Below are 18,524 nucleotides of genomic sequence, written 5' to 3'. Positions count from 1 at the left end.
GAATGAATCCCCCAAACTGTCTTTGTTCATTAAACATTAATCACACTGACACAATCATCAGAGACGTCCTTTCCTCTGAAGCGTCACGTGAAGCGACGTCGATTTCTGATGACTGCGGCCGCCTGACCGCTGACCACATCTGATCAGCTGTCAGGCGCTTTAACAGCTGACGGAGTTTTGTCTAGAGAGTTTTTAGCGAACATTCCAAAAAAAATGCACTTAAAATATTGATAACAATTATCGTATGTTTTCAGTTGATTTAATGGTGTTAAACTACTATTTTTATTAATAAAGACAGTTATCATGAGTGTCAGAGTGGAGATGTTTTCTCTGTCGTCTGTTACCGTTTAATAAACTGTATTGAGTATTTATATACTGTGATGTGTCCTGCTTATACGCGCAGGATCCATTTCTACCGGCCAAATGCGTCTTATTTAATTATGTATTATTTACGTTGGTATGAAATTCTGATTGTGACATGATTATAAAATAACCCACATTATAAATATAGTTTCTCTCCATTACGTGATGTAAAAAGTGTTTCCTCTCTCCAGCTCTCTCTGATTTTAATTACATACATAATACAAGTTATTGAGGGAAACAGATCAAATATTTGAAGACAGTTGTTTGTGGTCCTTTTGTTGTTCAGACCTACAATGAACATATTTTAACCAGATGGTGAATAAGAAAATATATATAATATATAACTTGAGTTTAATCTGTGATCATCTCTGGTATGAAACTCCAGTGATCAGTCCGCTCAGCTGCAGCGTCCAATCACATAACAGATGAACAGCGAGGGGGCGTGTCCAGCGTTAAAACGCTTCCTGGAAGCTCGCTCTCGGGACTCCTCGATCATGACTCCTCCGATTTCCCTCCTCGCTCCTCAATCCTCCCTCCTCAGAGCAGAATAAGAGCTTTGGGACGAGATGGCGGCGCAGAACCACTTCCGGTTCAATCGAGGAGCGAGGAAACAACAATGTGTACATCCCAAGTCTCTAAATTGCATCTGCGTTTCCCTCACTTGCGTCTTTTCCTTGCGTCTTAGTCCCTCCCAAGGCAATTTCAAAATAAACGCTATTTGAAAGGAAATTCCACTAATTCCACTTTGTGTTAATAGTAGACTACCCCAAGATGTCACCCAGAGACAATCAAGGCGTGTTGATGTTTAATTACAAAATAAAAGACCTTCAAAATCCCCTCCTTGAGCTGACTACAGATCAATTTATTAGTTAATGTATGTCTACTTTTAGATTTGAAGGGAAATGACTCTTGTTATTAATTAATTCCACTTCATAGTGATAGTAGACTACCTCAAGATGGGACCCATAGACAATCAAAGCATTTTGATGTTTAATTACAAAATAAAAGACCTTCAAAGTCCCCTCCTAGAGCCGACTAAAAATCAATTCACGAGTTAATTTATGTCTACTTTCAGATTAAAATTCAAAGGAAATGTCTCTTGTTTAGGGCTGCAACTAACGATTATTTTAATAATCGATTAATCGGTTGATTATTTTTTCGATTAATCGATGAATCGGATAAAAAAGCAAAAAAACATTAATTTCCAACCCTTTGTTCAAAAACAGTGCAAATTCACAGTGCAACACATGTTCACAAAGCACAAACAGGTTGCTCCTTGAACATCCCTGAGCTGTTAATTAAACAAATTAGATTAAAATGGACTAACACTAAAAACATACACATGTATGCTTTACATCTGCCAAATGTGAGCCCTTTTTTTTTTTTTTTACTGTAATTGATCTCCTTGGAGCAGAGGCTGCTTTAGCATGCCCTGCTTTATCAATATGTATGAAACACTGGGACGGTGGGAAGCTGCACTGCTCCCCTCACGTCTGTTTTGACCGAAACCTTGAAGGCCCAGCTCCACCTCATCTCAGCGCTGCATATACAGAGTCCTCTTCCTTAAACTATTTCATTCTGGGCCTCTTACGACCACGAAATGACGTTGTTGGCTAAGCCCAACTACGTGATTTGATTCAGTCTACTTTGAGTAAAAAAACAACCTACAGCCAGATCCACCGGTGTGCCGATTAAACGTTAACGAGTGACAGCGTGAACCGAACCAGACCGGGGGGTTACGGCATGTTTCACCACGTTGTGGTTGTTTACAAGCAAGACTGAACTGTAACGGAACTTTAACGACAATATACAACCCAAACACATTAGCTAACGTGATAGCAAGCTGACTAGCTTCCATTAAAAACAAGTTTGAGGGAAATGAAGACGCTGTAGACATTTTAACGCTGGTTGGCCAAGACTCGACCCGTCACATCCAAGATGTTCTATTTTTGCTAAGATCACGACTTCAGCGTTTCTCAGTCTCTCACTCCAATCTCAGACACGCTGGCGGCTCTGCGCCGCTCTTTTTTTTCTCTCCGCGACTTTATGACTGCCGTAATAATCGCGCGACACAACGACTCGATAATGAAATTCGTTGCCAACACTTTTGTTAATCGATTTTTATCGATTCGTTGTTGCAGCCCTACTCTTGTTATTAACTAATTCCACTTCATATTGATAGTACATTACCTCAAGATGTGACCCAGAAACAATCAAAGCATTTTGATGTTTAATTACAAAATAAAAGACCTTCAAAATCCCCTCCTTGAGCTGACTACAGATCAATTTACTAGTTAATTTAAGTCTCCTTTTAGATTTGAAGGGAAATGACTCTTGTTATTATTTTTTTTTTGTTCTCAACCAATAAAATAATGCCAGTCAAAAAGAAATTTAAGGTGTGTGGCTAGAAATCCAAACACACTTGTTGGAATGTAAACCCGGCTGCCATCTCTCCATCCCTACCCACCCCTCTCTCTACTTTTTAAGGTGTTTCTCGAGTTCAACAGAATCGCCAGTATGAATCTTGAGGGAGACTTCTTTGAGGCTCTGGACCAGTACACCCCGCGGTTCATCGAAATTTTCAAAACAAAAAAGGAAACTGTTGGCCGGAAACTCAGTGAGCTGATGCAGCACATGAGCTGGATGGTAAGTAGGTTCACTTTGCTTTTGATCTGTATAATAGTTTATCAATCAAGTTCTAAATGAGATGATCCAGATCAACCTGTTCTATTTTTTGTCTGACCTGTGCTTGTGCCAAATAACTCTGTTAACTGGTCTTTTCTCTCTCTCTGTATCCTTAGACACCAGACGTGACAGTACTTTGCTCTGTTGTCCTCAAAGGCATTCCGATTTTACTTGGTGACGACTCCAGTGATTTCTTCAAGACATGCTCTGTAAGTACTTGCACATAAGTAAAAGTTTGGTGTGCATTAATATAAAACTATACCTGTGCTGACAGAAGATGTAATTCTATCTGCACAATATACAACATACATTTTGTACTCCACAGCCAATATGAGAGGTATTTAAATAGCTTGTACATAAAAATGTACATTAATTCATTTTAAATCTAAGGAGCAGAAGTCTAGGTTGAAAGGTTGGTGTCACTGTTCAAGAATATATGGACCTTGTGGACCATAGCTTCAGTTTAACCATACCAAATTGTTCTGTTTGACAATACATGTGAACACATTTTTAAAACCATACTATCTAGCAAATGCTTTCAGCACTAAAAATTCATGTTTTAGAAAAGCATACATTGCCAATACTGAAGTGTGTGTGTGTGTGTGTGTGTGTGTGTGTGTGTGTGTGTGTGTGTGTGTGTGTGTGTGTGTGTGTGTGTGTGTATGTGTGTGTGTGGGGGAGATAGAGCAAGAGACGAGGCCCTAGAATGCATCACTGTTGGTGTGCTGACAGTTGTCAGTGAAGATAGTCCTCACGAGGGTCCAAGTTCAGTGGACCTCCAGCCCATCTCCACTGCCATCCTTCTGGAGGGAGGTATCGTCATGGATCGTATTAAAAACTTGCCTCAGGCAGTTTGTCTGTTGTTTGGGCTTACATATGCTTTGCATTGGGGTTACCCAAAATGCATGGCAAATACACTCAACTTCATTCAGACTGTGATGCTTGGACTGGGAAAGAAAAACCTCCCACCAAAACTGTTAACTTTGAAGAACAGTCTCCTGGATTAGACTAGTAAAGAGCCATCAGCTGTCAGCAATTTGCAAGTTATAATAATGTTCTCATGTTCTCAGATAAAGTTTGATGCTTTTATGTAACTGAGCTGGCTTGTTTACGATCTCAATAAAATAAAAAAAATCCATTCAAGTCTGTACCATGTTATGCTGGTATGCTAATGGTGGAAATAGTGCCACATTGTGTTACAAAGAGTTGTTGTAGCAAGGTGGACCTGTTTATATTTGTGTTTTGGGAGAACTTTAATGTAGTACAAATACAAACCCCAAGGAGTGATTTTTTTTCTTTAACCTTGTTTAAACCTTGGACTGATGCTCGCTTTGGGACACAAAAGCATTTGTTGTACTTTCAGTTTTGATCAGAAATGCAATAATTTTCATGCACTGAAGTCCTGTACTTATCAGGTGTTTACCTGTTTAGTATTGTAAGACTGTTACATGCATAGAATTTATTTTTGACTTGTCCTTGTCATGGTACACAGTCCAATCAAACCACACGTTTGTTGTTTAGCTGCTGTTTTGTATTTGAATGTACAAGAAAGTGATACTTGGGAACAGAACACTTGAGGCTGAATAATAGATTTAATGCACATTGTTATTACAATAGCCTAACATAGATCACACTATGAGCAATTTTACAATTAGATTTAAAAATAAATTTAATATAACAAGAGGATGGAGAACAGTCATTTGATTGATTATTGTAAGGTTATTACATGAGTAATACAACTTTTATATTGGGCAAATTGGAATTAAAAGTAATAACAATATCAAATGCTTATTGTTCAGGATAGATCTGTCAATGATGCAATTATTTATTTATTTGAATAAATGTTGTAATGCAGCTGAATCAACCCAATGAGTGTTCTTTTAAAGTATATCTTTGTGGTGTTTTTGCCTTTATTAGGTAACAACAGCTAGAGAGAGAACATGGACCCATTCAAGGAAATTAGTTTGTTTAATTTAAGTGAACTCAAAAAACTAGTGAGTAGTAAGTTGTAGTTATTTAGTAATTCTAAATGGGGTTAAATTTGTATCAAACAGTTCACACAAATTTAAAAATTAACTTAACACTAAGCATGGTTATTAAGTTACATGAACTTAATTTTATTTATTTAGTGTTACTACTTAATTTAGTACTGCACACTTAAAATAATCAAGCTTTTCTAACTCACTAATCTTAAGGTTACTTTGCTTAATGTTTTTGAGGCAACGAGTTTGCATACTTGTTTTAAGTAAGGTCAACTAATTAGATTTTACAGTGTAGTAGACTACCTCAAGATGTGACCTAGAGACAATCAAAGCATTTTGATGTTTAATTACAAAATAAAAGACCTTCAAAGTCCCCTCCTTGAGCCGACTAAAAATCAATTCACAAGTTAATTTAAGTCTACTTTCAGATTAAAATTGAAAGGAAATGTCTCTTGTTATTGACTAATTCCACTTCATAGTGATAGTAGACTACCTCAAGAAATTACAAAATAAAAGACCTTCAAAGTCCCCTCTTTGAGCTAACTAGCTGAACTAATTCCACTTCATAGTGATAGGAGACTGACAGTAGACGTAAATGTGATGATTTACATTTTGGAAACGTTTTAGTGGTATTTAATTGTTGTGTTGTTTTCTTACATGCTTTAAATTTTCTGCTTTGTGTTTTCCGAAAACACCACAGAATCACACTACGGTAATTCTTGAGTACATTTTAAATGTATAGTTTCATATAGAGGGACTTTCAGATTTTTTAAATAATTATTTTAATTCAAAACAGGGTCTTTAAGTAGTGCGGAAATAAAATACAAATAATATAATATAATTACCATATTAACATAGCACAACAATATATATTTTGAAGGTGCAAAATAGATACAAAATAAAAGAAATTTAAAAAAAAGTATTTTTAAGCTGAAATGATTAATATCGAAAAATCAAACTGTGCCATGTGTTTGTGCCCTTCATGAATATTTTTGCACGTATGAAAGTCAAAATCCTGTTTTTTATTTCTTGTATTTATGTTCATTTATTTTGTATCTATTTTGCACCTTAAAAATATATATTGTTGTCTCTTGAGAAGCTAATGTCCAACAGTTTCTTTCAGTGTGCGCCGGTTTTCCAGAGATGGTTGTTGTCCAGGTTCCACTAATGTTCACCTCTACTGTGTACTCGCCACGCCAGCTCGCTTGGCTCGTTCCACAGCACGCAGCGTTTCCGCTAACGAGGTACTTCAGTAAGCTAGCACGGTGTGCGATGTAGCTTTCTGTCTGTTGATCTTGTGGCGAAATCTTCATGAATATCATCCACAATAACTTAGTTCATCCATTATGAAGGCTTTGACTTGGTCCTCATCCATGCAAAAAGGTTCATTCCGCGTGATAATCCTTTCTTTTTCTTATCGTGAGCAAAGTTTTTTGACTCAAATGTAGCGGCAATCTTGTCTCCGTCCGGTAATCCCTATTACCACTATTGTTACAGTCTGTGTGTGGGCAGTGAGCTTGACGCGTAATGAATCTTCAGAGGCAGTAACTCCATTTTAAAAGGTTTACTTAACAAAATGAAGATACAAGAGTCATTCAGTGCTCAACTTGGCACAACGGTCAAAAAACTGTCTTGCTCCGCAGACTGATTAATCTCAACTGAGGGATATAGGCTCTGACTAGTCAGTAACGTAACTTAAAGGAGCATTTCAACACACTTCTATAAATCACTAAACACGTCTAAAAAAGTCTATTATGGCTCTTACAAAGAGCTTTGGGACGGCCGTCAAGATGGCGGCGCAGAACCACTTCCGGTTCAATCGAGGATCGAGGAGCAAGGAAACGACAATTTAGAGACTTGGGATGTACCCAATGTCGCCGGCGACAGGAGCTGTCACAGGAAGTAATATGCAAACAGGATGCAAAACTAAGATTTCCAATGCCATGCGGTCCATCACGGTAATGGTATAGAAAAACGGCGGCGAGCTTGTCTGTGGGGGAGGGGTGGAAGAGAGTAGGGCAGAGCAGCAGCAGAGAGCAGACGAGAGAGCAGGGAAGAGAGTTTGACTGGCTTTTCACTGCCTTTTGAGTGGTGTTTTCTTTGGAAATAATATGTCGTGGTTGTAAATAATAGTATTAGTATAGTTTCTGAGAGTACTGTCACTTGCTGGCCCACCTAAACCCCCCACTAAAGGCCACTTTTCTGTCCACACAAACACAAAGAAGGACAGGCAGAAAGTCATTTTGGGGAGGAAACACTGTTCTAGCTGCCTCTAAAAAAGCCTGTCTGGATGTTTGAGGAGGGCAATAATGGGTTCTGTCTTCAGCTGGACAGGAACTGCTTCAGGGAGATGAACAAATCTCTAAAACGCCTGGACATGGACACATATAAAAGCCTATAACATGGACACATATAAAAGCCTATAACATGGACACATATAAAAGCCTATAACATGGACATTGAATGCTCTATGCCAGGGATTCCCAAAGTGTGGTGCGCGCGAGCTGCCTCTAGGGGGTGCGCGAGAGGAAAAATGTAATGGTGGTCTAATGGTGTAATAATTAATATTAAACATAATTTAAAAAAAAAATAAGTAGGATTCTTTAATTATAAAATTCCCTTTGTAAGATTTACATTTAATTACAATTAAAAACGTACAATTTAATAAATAGATGCACTTCCGGTCCGGCCGCCAGACTGTCTTTTACGTACACACTAGCTAGCCTAGCTTGTGCACCTAACGTCATTTCATTCATTCAGCAACATCCATGAACATATGTTAAACTGGCTGAAATCGGGGAAGCTGTCAGGTGGGACATCTGAAGCTATCAGTAATAAAAGAGGAGAGGGACAGAGAGAGAGTCGGAGAAAGATGAGACGAGAGTGAGCATCAGACTAAGAAAAAAGCCTCCTTTTTTTATTTATATCTGTCTCTGAGCCTATGGATGTGCCACTCTTTGTTCTTTACGTGGCTTACTGTGTTTAAGTAAATAAATGTGAAATGCAATCTGCCTCTGAGCCTGTGCGTGTGTCCTCGCCATCCTTATTGCTCTTTAAAAGTGACGCCTTGTGTAACTGAAATTTATACAGCGGACTAAATCTTGTAACAAACACCACGCGCGAGCAAACAGTTCTCGCATTGGTCCGATTTTATGCGGCTATAAATAGGCTCTGTTGCGTTTTTTTTTTAAGGTGTGGGGGATTAGAGGTGCGTGAACCCGGTGGGGATGTAGAAGGGAGTGCGTGGCCTAAAAAGTTTGGGAACCGCTGCTCTATGCAAACAAAACTTTTTGAGAAGATGTAAAATATGTTACATTTCATTTCTGTAATCTCAAAAGCTTTGGTCATGTTTATTTTCAATTGTTTAGTAGAGAAATATGATACAAATTAAAATACATTTCTTAACCTTTTACTTTTTACACAGTGTTTTAAGCCTTTATAACATATAATGATGACAAATACTTTCCGATTTTTACATTTCTCCTGAAAAAAGGAGCAATATCATTTTGATCACAGACAGTCGATGCTCCACAAATGAAAGGCCAACCTGATTATGCTTTCGAGAAGGACTTAACAAAGAAGTTCAGGAGTGAATGGAGGGACACTGTCCTACGCAGATTTCACTTGGCGGCCAACCGTCGTCTCCCGCTCTACTAATGGTGAGTCATCTGGTTTTATCCAGCCTACTGGCCCTATGGACTAGGTTAAATGATTGGTTGTAGGCCTATGTGTTTGTTCTTTCTTGGAAAAACAAACAAACATGTAATGTCTTCTTAATTTCTGTTGTAGGCTAGCTGTTGGTAGGCCCTTTTCGTCGTTGCTGCATGCTGGGCTCCGCTCTGTTTCGGACAAACACCGGACAGTGTGTTGTTGTTGAGTGTGTTGTGATCGTTATTGTTGTTGCATCAGGTGGTGATCAGTTGACAGCTCTTCTCCTCTCTTCACCCGAGTGTCCAAGACATACTGCCGCAGATCAGATGATATGATTACTTGTATTTTCCTGAAGTAAAAGCTACAAAATGATTTCTGTAGAGTTCAACGGTAGAAGACTGATCAAATGCGAGGATTTTGTGACATAACAATAATTGTTATCGAGTATTATACCCACATTTATAACTGGATTTTTTTCAGTTTCCATTTCAGTGGTTTCAAGTCTTTTATTTTGTAGCTTGTTTACATATGCGAGGTGGAGCCGGATATGACGTCAGCTCTTCTGTGTGCACCAGCTGATCGGACCGAAAAAGCAGATCCGTCATTACTGTCATTTTGTAATGTTGTGATATCTGGGACCACAGCAGCAGTTATCACGAGCCACTGACGCTCAGTGGCAAACTGCAGCGCGTGCAGCAGACGCTGGAGCTTGGCCTGTTTGTTTTGTTTGATAGCGAGGCCTAACTGCGATGCTAAGCTAGTTAGCTAGCTGTCACCGTTAGCAGGATTGGTGATTGTGAATTACTGGTGACAGAAGCGAACGGCCAGGGAATATCTTCCCAGACACACTCGAACAAACGATGCAGGTCTGACAAATAAATTAACGTAAGCTAATAACGTTATCCGTCGTGAATGGGTAACTTTAACGCAGGAAGGTGATTGGAAGCCTGGGTAGCGCGTCCAGTTGTCACTCGCACTCTATGACGGAGACATAGTTTTGCGGCAGCAGCGCTCTCGTCCGGCTGTAAGATGTGGTTGAAGCTGTTCTTCCTGCTCCTGTATTTCATAGTGTTATTCATGCTAGCGAGGATCTTTGAGGCGGTCGTTTGGTATGAGACCGGTATGTTCGCCACTCAACTGGTTGATCCAGTCACTCTTAGTTATAAGAAGTTGAAGACCATCCTGGAGTGTCGAGGGCTGGGGTACTCCGGACTGGCCGAGAAGAAGGATGTCAGCGAGCTAGTCGAGAAATCAGGTAAAGGTCGGCTTCAGTCGGATACCAAGTAAGGGCCAGAACATCCATACGGGTACGGGTGCTTGTGACACATTAGTCGCGGCCAAGTGCATACATAGCAAATATATACAGTAGCTGAGGAATACAATTTCCTATCTCTAAAACATTACATTTACATTTCGGCAAAGACAATGAGGAGGATACCGACGTGTGTTTCACAGGAGTGACGAGGACTGTTTCTATATAATGTTCTGGAGTCGGTAAGTGAAGAATACAACGTGACTAATGACAGCTGGACTGCGCGATAGTGGGATAAGAAGAGGGGAGAATAATTGAAACGCATTGCGAAGTCCACCAGAATATGTAATCATAAGTTAAAGAACAGTGCCACCTGATACCAAGTAATGACGCATTACAAAAACCGAAAAGGGACAACAAAACGTGATGGGGACATCTCTAGTGTGTAATCTTTACCAAACACCTTCATAAATCCCTTCTCCTGATTGGCCAGTGTTGTTTGTCTAATATCTTATTTGTGTATCTAGTTATGAGCTCTGAAAACATGTTTCCATCAAAGAACCATCTTCAGCAAAATTTACAGACTCATAGAAATAATCTGCAGTTGGCTTTCCCCACATTCTCCACCTCACATATCCAAGTAGCATGTGGAGGTGGATCAATGACTTGTTGGCGTGGACCTATACCTATAACTGGTTTAAATCTCTACTTGCTGTACTTTGGGTACTTAATGATGCCTGTCATTACAGATATTATTCAATACCAATAAATGGTCAATTCAAGTTCCTGTCATCTTTTATTTATGTTATTTCAAAATTGACAATTTACCTGCAATTTCAATGAGATGAAATCAAATGTTGACAAATGCAAATACATACGGGTCAACATGGATGTTCTTATTATTACCTAGCACTAGTATTTGTTATACCTGGAATTAAATAATATGTATTGGCTTACAATTTTTTGGGGAGAGGATACATTCTTAGTCTTTTTTAAATCCGTTGTCCTTTTCCCCCACAGGAGAGTTGACACAGGGCGAGCTGTACTCAGCCATCAAGAAAGAGAAGGAGCAGACGGAGGCAGGAGATGCCAGCACAACACACTTCAGCGGAGAGATGCACTTCTATGAATTAGTGGAGGACACTAAAGATGGGATATGGCTAGTTCAGGTAAAGGCACTTAATAATAGTATATTAAAACATAGTAGTGTTGCCTGATTAAGTGGACATGACAATGATTCTGTTGCATACAGCAGGAATATCACGTTGTCTTAATCCGTCAACCTTTCACTCAGGAAGTCAGCCAGTGACAATTTCATGAGCACTGCTTACATGCAAATCACAGATTGTTTAATTTACCTTTTTTAAATTTTATCTATCCTGAGCCGTGAGCATATTGATCAGGCTGATTATACAATTAGAAGCACATCCTCTGTAGGGGTAGGAATCACCAGAGGTCCACGATATTATCACGATATTTAAGTCCCGATACAATATTATCACGATACATTAAGTATTGCGATATATATATATATATATATATATATAAATATATATATATATATAAATAAATAAAGGAGTATTGCGATTTATTACCTTTTTTCAACCGCAAATTGTCACCAAAGGAAAACTGTCAACATATTTCATCTAATAAGATAAAGTTTTCAGTCTGTTCATCTCACTTCAATCATTTTTATTGCAGAAAATGGGACAAACTGACCAACACTTTCATAAATGTTGCACCTGACAAACTGAACAGCTTGTATTACAGCTTGTATTACAGTCTGTATTACAGTCTGCATTACAGTCTGCACAGTCGCCTCATTCCAGCTGGACGTGCCGGAGAGGGGGCAGAGCTTATCTCTGTGGTTTATCGCCATGCAGAGTTTTCATTTCTGCCAACCACCATGAAAATAACCACTATTTCTGCTTTATACTTGTTGTGGAAATCCCAAAGACGCCGTCGTGTCTGGGTTCATAATATTATCCGTAGGAATTTCACCGACTTCTCCAGGAACTCCGTCGGGATGACTGTGTTACGGATTAACAGTTAATTGGTGTCTTTCTGCCAAAAGTCGGCAGTTAACACGGCCGCCTGTTAATCCGTAACACCGGCCGCTTCGAGCGCTACGAGAGGACCCGCAGCCAGTTTGATTTATGCTTTTTTTTTTTTTACGTCTTTGACCAGCGCCGTGTCACAGATGTTGTCCTGTGCACCGCAACAGCTGTGCAGCAGCACTATGAGGGACAGGAAATCCAGGCGTTTGATTTACACACGGATCGCACATTTCTCATTTCTTTCTCCGATCCCATAATTGATTACATAAAAGATCAATACTTGGCTTACATGTATCGATACAATATCGCCACGCAAACTATCGCGATACTATACTGTATCGATATTTTCCCCCAACCCTAATTCTCTGTCATTGCATGTCGCGAGTCACCGGCTCTATTCCATTTCCTGGAGGGCAGCACAGATTACATTTCTCTGAGCACTTAATCCCAATGCTTCCTTTTCCAATGTTAATGAATGTATTCTGTCATATGCTAAGTAATAAACAAGAACAAAACGATTAATTCATGGGAGCAGCCGGCTGCAGCATGTACATGCGTCGCTGTTGCCATGTCTTAATAATCATAGAAAACATTTTGAGGTATTAAAATGTGCACCATTTTAAAAAATGTCCAGGTAATAATGCATTGTTACACACACACATTTGACCAGAGCTTCATCCATATTATAGCAAGCAGCATGAGATGAGGAGCTGGTCCTGGTCAGGTTAGTTTTCAGCTTAAGTTAAACCAATTGGAAGAGATACACATCAGTCTGTCCAACTGAAACACTATTTTTAAGTTCTTCCCCGACACTGCTGCACTGATAACATGAGTCTTTTTGAAGATTACATTTGGCATGGCACTAAATACCATTCATTACCTGGCTAGGGTCCTGTTTGATACTTCAAAGTAGTTTTATAGTATGGTGCATCGTCATCTTAAACATGTACAATTTTCAGCACTTATTATATGAAGAAAGTTTTCAATACTCACACTTGACTGTAACTCACCAGTTCATACTAACAAGCAGAGTGCAGTAACAGTTTATTTCAACTCATCTATCCACTCCTGTTTGTTTTCCTCACAAGGAATAGACGTGATGAGTTCTGCATTTCAAATTTGTAAATTAAACCGGATTTGACTCTGTGTGAGTCTGCTCACATTGGCTCGAAACTATTTGAAATAAACAGACTGATTCTGGTTCCGTTTGTTAGATTAGGTATTTCCCAATAATCCCTGCTTGATGAAACCCCCTCTGAACACGATGTGTGCAGGAGGGAAATAAAAGGAATTCTTATTAATACCAGGTGTAAATGCAAAATCCAGGAATCGGAGGGTGTTACCTACATATTGTATCCAGATACATATCACGTGTTGATGGGATTCAAGAACATGAACTCGGAATGAGTGTTCCACACCTGCCCTTTACTCTGTCAAAGAATAGTCACGACATTCTAGGACCAAAATCAGATCCAATTTACGTTCTGCCCCAAGGCCAAAACAACACAGTCTGGCTGTAATGTTTCGTTTGAACGGGATAACGCAACATGGATAACGCAACATGGATCAGACGTGTTGATGTTGAACTACTTTCTGTTTCGGGCTTCCACTGTCAGAAGCTGTCTGACCCGCTAATGTCCCTGTGTGTACCTGCAGGTCATCGCCCAGGACCGGGATGCTCTGCTCAGTCAGTCCAACTGGGGGAAGATGGTGCAGAAAGTGTCTCAGTTTGGGATCAGAACTGGAACCTTCAACTGCTCTAATGACTACAGGTGGGAAGCAGGGTCTTCTTCAAATGCACCGACGCTTGTCATTTCTCTCAGGGCACACAGGCAAATGACAAAGGATGCTCATTTGGATCAGATAAAATAATCTTTTATTGGTCCACGGTGGGGATATTAGCCGGAATACAGCTGCATAGTGGATAGTGCAAACAGACAAAAGAAATGAGTAGAAAACAAGATCAAAAGTATAATAAATCAGTAGAAAAATAAATAATATATATAAATTGACTGATGTGGTGTAATACTGACATGCTGGGTCTGTGTTGTGTCTACCAGGTCATGTATCAAGCGTGGATGGCAGCGCTCCACTCTCATTATGTCCGTTCCCCAGACATCGGCATCGAAGGGTAAAGTCATGCTAAAGGAATACAACGGCCGTCGCATTGAAACGGAGCACATCTTCCGCTGGATGACCTCACACGTGGCTCATCGAATCAAAACCCTGCATCAGTCTGAGCAGCTGGTGGAGGAGTGGCGCTCTGATCCAGCCCACCCGGTGAAGATGTTTCTGTTCGCCCGTCTGTCCCAGCCGCCCGCCTTCTTCTCTGCGCTGTCTGTCAAGTTCACTGGCAGGATTGAGTTCATCTTCGTGGATGTACGTCGCTGGGACAACCACAGCATCCTATCAGAGCTTGATGTGACACAGAGCCCTGCCTACATTCTAAAGATGCCGGAGGGCATCTATCGCTATGGCAACAGGTGATCGAACAATGGGATTACTGTTTTTACAAACAAATGCAAATGTCCTAAATCAGTCTGTTTCTTCTTCCACTCCTCGTCTCCACCTCCCCCTCACTCCGTCTCTTCTCCTCTCCCTCAACCCGCTCCTCTTTTCCTCCTCGCCCCATGTCTCCTTGCTCTTCCCTCCTCTCCTCCTCTCCTCCTCTCTTGTCTCTAGTACGGGGGAGTTCTTGTCCCTGGCTGCCATGGATACTTTCCTACGATCGATCCAGCCGGAGGTCAATGATCTTTTTGTCCTCAGTCTGGTCCTGATCAACTTGCTAGCCTGGATGGACCTCTTCATCACACAGGTCACTTTCTGTTTTTCTATTTGACCCAGGGGTGAAAATTAAGTGCTTTTAATCAAGTACAATTTTGAGGTACTTGAGCACAAACTGCATTATCAATAACATGTATATTCATTCTGCAAAATGAGTTTGTTACCTTTACTGACTGACTAATGAAGTGAATGTAGGACTTTTTGTAACTGTTGTCTAACTGTAGTACTGCTGATTTATCATAGAATGTGAATATTACGTCACCATTGATCAGATATGTTATACACAGTGAGAGAGAGAGAGGTAGAGTTAGTTCTGTATTTATTGTCAAGTTTAATTGAAACATGTATTCATTTTCATCGACAGGGAGCAACAGTGAAACGATTTGTCGTTCTGATCCGAACACTTGGAACCTACAACTCCATCCTGCTCGGGTCCTGGCTTCCTGTTCTGGTAGGAAATCATCCGTACCACACGGTTCTCAGTACTATCTTTATCCACTCATTCTTCTTGTGTTGAGCAAAGGGGCTTCATGCACGCACATGCATGTGCCCAGTAGTTTGGGACCACTGGGCTAGAAGACCTTTAGCTCTTAGCATAGGACTGCTGAGGTTTGAATGTGTCTATCTGCTATCCCCAGTAAACACAGAAGAGGAAAGGAGACAAGTTCACATCAATTAGGAAAATAAAATATTTTCTTTCTTTCTTTCTTTCAGGGAATGGTAGGCAGTAAGTTTATTGGTCAACTGTAAAATGTCCTGCATGCAAAGTGGGTTCCTACCCAGTCATAGAAAGATATACCTGTTTATAACCATATACTTACCTTACTAACTGATCACTATCACTGATTGATCACTTCTATAGGCTATCCTCCAGCTGCCCTATCTGGAAACTCTGTATGGTTATAGTCTGAAGCTGCTTCGCTATGCTGACACCACCACATTGGCCAGCCTGGTGAGAGCTGACTGGACCTTCTACTCATCCCACCCAGCTCTCTTCCTGTCCACCTACCTGGCCCACGGCCTGCTGGTCGACTACTTTGAGAAGAAACGCCGCTGTGGCATCAGAAGCCAAGAGGACAATACCACCAACCTGGAGTGGCTGGCCAGTCTGTGGGACTGGTACACTTCATATCTGCTCCACCCAATCGCGTCTGACCCCTCCGACTGGGAGGATGACCAAAACTTCTTATTAGAGCGTTTGGCTTTCCCCGACCTCTGGCTTCGCCCTTTAGTAAACATGGACTATATCACAGCCCTGCCAACCTGGAGGTTCAGAGCTGTTGGTGACGACGCGGGGGAGGGGTGTGGTGGGAGGCTCGATGAAGAAACAGATAGTTTACGTTCAGACACAGAGAGCAGGAAGCAGACGAATTCCCCTCCACACAGCAGCAGCCACGAGAGTTTTTTGTGCAGTCAGGACAGCAACACACAGCTGTCTGTGTGCAACAACATGGACGCCAGCAGTAGCTGTCAGTCCTTCTGCTGTTGCCATGGGAACAGAGGCTCAACATCTGCCAACGAGACACTAAAGGACGGCTGCCTCTGTGATTGGTCGATGTGGCCCTGTGGCATGCTGCACTGCTCGGAGTGTGTGGTATGTCTGGAGAATTTTGTGGGGGAGGAGCTGCTGATGGGTCTGCCCTGTGGCCACGCCTTCCACCAGCACTGCATCGTGGTGTGGCTGGCAGCAGGCAGACACTGCTGCCCGGTGTGCCGCTGGCCCAGCTACAAGAAGAAACAACATAGAGCTGCACACAGCTCTACTGAAAACGCACTGCAGGACTGAAGGGAAACACTCCCGGTGTCCATGGAGACCGTCTGATACCATCACAGCTTGATTTGGCTTAACTGGGACTGGAGAGGAGCTCAGGAGAAAACATAACCCGTAGGTGTGATTGGGACTGCATTTGTCCTCAATCAGCTTGCTTCCATTACCGTTGAAGGTAATATGCTGGCCATTATTTCGAACGGAGGAAACTATGGTTTCTGCATAGAAAGGATGTGGATTCACACAGTAACCGTTGTGGAAGTTTCCGCAAACTTTATAGTGCAATAAAAACATCTTTCTGGTTTTGCCTTCTTTCACCCAGAAACCACCTGTGAGATTTCTTTCACATGGTGTTGTGATTTCAGGCTGGACAAGAAGTGTATTTAATCTAATGCTTATCAACTGCATCCAAACACAACTGTATACACATGTCCACTAACTGCTCCATCCTGTATCATGACTGACTGCAAATGCAAACACCTCCATGCTGTTTGTGTTGTTTAGAAATGTCAGATGGAACTGGATAGTCGTCTCTATCAAACACTCACATTATTAAACACAAGAAAGAAGTACAACGATCATCAGTCATCACAACGGTACATTGACTGTCAATCAATATCTCAAGTCCTTCTGAAGGTGTTGAAATGGCCCCAAAGTCAACTCAGAATCCTCATTTATACATGACTTAAGTATTTATTGTGATGATCCACTGAGAATGTTCTTAAAACGAGTTTCCTTCTGAGCCCTTATCAATAGTTTCTACCTGTAATCTGCCACATCCCATCTCATAGTTTGTGCCTCTAGTGCATTTACAATTTAGTGCTGGAGTTGTGATGTGTCAATTAGAACCCAAACACATCCAGTTGTTTTCAGGCGAGCATACAAAGTACAGCTTGTAAGGATGGCGGTATTCAGCAACATGTCTGGCAAGTTTGACATGATATAATATCCAGTATGATATTGAAGCCCAAATCCCCTGACTTGATTTGCACTAAACCGCAGGTGTGAGTGTACAATGGTGCAGCATTGTAAAAACACATTAGATGCTGCTCACATGCACATGTCTTTGGTCGAAGATGTAAAGATCAACAGCAAAGTTTCACATATATGAAGGAATCCTAAAGGTTGAAGAAGTGTGTGTGGCGGAGCCTCTACTCAGTGAATGTGGTATTTAAGGATCTAAAGAGATGTCATGAAGGCCTCAGGCACACTGAAATGATTTTGACACAACTCCTATATTTTAAAGGTTACTATAATATAATGTTATATCAGAGATGATAAACCTCCACAACTAGCCTCTGGATGTGACTTTTGATCATGGCCACAAGCCATGTACAGCCACTGTCAGGCTGGCTACATCACTAAACCAGCCCAGTTAAACTGAACTAATCAATACTTTATATTTTCAGAGGTCAAATGACGCTGTGTAATGTAAAAGGTGTCACTAGTAGTGACAAGAGAGAATTATAGCTGTTCCCCTTCAGCCTCCATTAGCTTGTCCTTTTAACTGAAATTATGTCCAACAGTTGGAGACTAGCTGGTGAGGACAGTGGACATTCAACAGCTAAAGAGACAGATATGTCCCTGGGGAGCTAATAACCAGAGCTAAAAGGACAGTGAATATTGGATACAAAACACAATTGTCTGTTACGTGTGGATTCCCCATAATCAACTTTATAAGATGATGATATGTCAGATGTGTTGAGTTTGCCCAATAAATAAATAAATGAATGCACTGGTATTATTTAATCATTAAGTAGTACTGACAAACAATGCTGCAAGTTTTTTCGTCATGGAACTGAAGGAAATCATAGAATCTAATAACAAAATCTACGCTGGAAATACATCTTAGGTCAATAAAGTGATGAAATATCACTCTGTATATGATATACATTATTTAATTGTAATTTTAAGGCAAAGAACACAGCACTGTAACAACAACACCAGAAAACCCCTACATCTTTAGATAAAAGGAACAATGG

The 18,524-nt window shown here is 40.7% G+C and overlaps 1 protein-coding gene across 2 annotated transcripts; it reads left to right on the top strand.

The window, feature by feature from the left end:
• Positions 1-9,710: 9,710 nt before the first annotated feature.
• rnf103 (ring finger protein 103) lies at positions 9,711-18,250 on the top strand (the record flags this gene model as incomplete). 2 transcript variants are annotated; one of them, XM_079229219.1, is made up of 8 exons in its annotated part: positions 9,711-9,936; positions 10,954-11,102; positions 13,647-13,762; positions 14,051-14,473; positions 14,673-14,805; positions 15,139-15,225; positions 15,637-16,114; positions 16,277-18,250. In XM_079229219.1, the coding sequence occupies 8 exons, from the start codon at positions 9,711-9,713 to the stop codon at positions 16,558-16,560; spliced, it is 1,896 nt and encodes a 631-aa protein (XP_079085345.1). In that variant the 3' UTR covers positions 16,561-18,250. The 2 variants fall into 2 exon arrangements, with proteins under 2 accessions (XP_079085345.1, XP_079085344.1); XM_079229218.1 differs by having other exon boundaries at positions 15,637-18,250.
• Between the last annotated feature and the right edge of the window lie 274 nt (positions 18,251-18,524).

Source organism: Taurulus bubalis (assembly GCF_910589615.1).
Source record: "Taurulus bubalis genome assembly, chromosome: 13".
In the NCBI taxonomy this organism is placed as follows: Eukaryota; Metazoa; Chordata; class Actinopteri; order Perciformes; family Cottidae; genus Taurulus; species Taurulus bubalis.
This window is presented reverse-complemented; position numbering and strand designations above follow the sequence as displayed.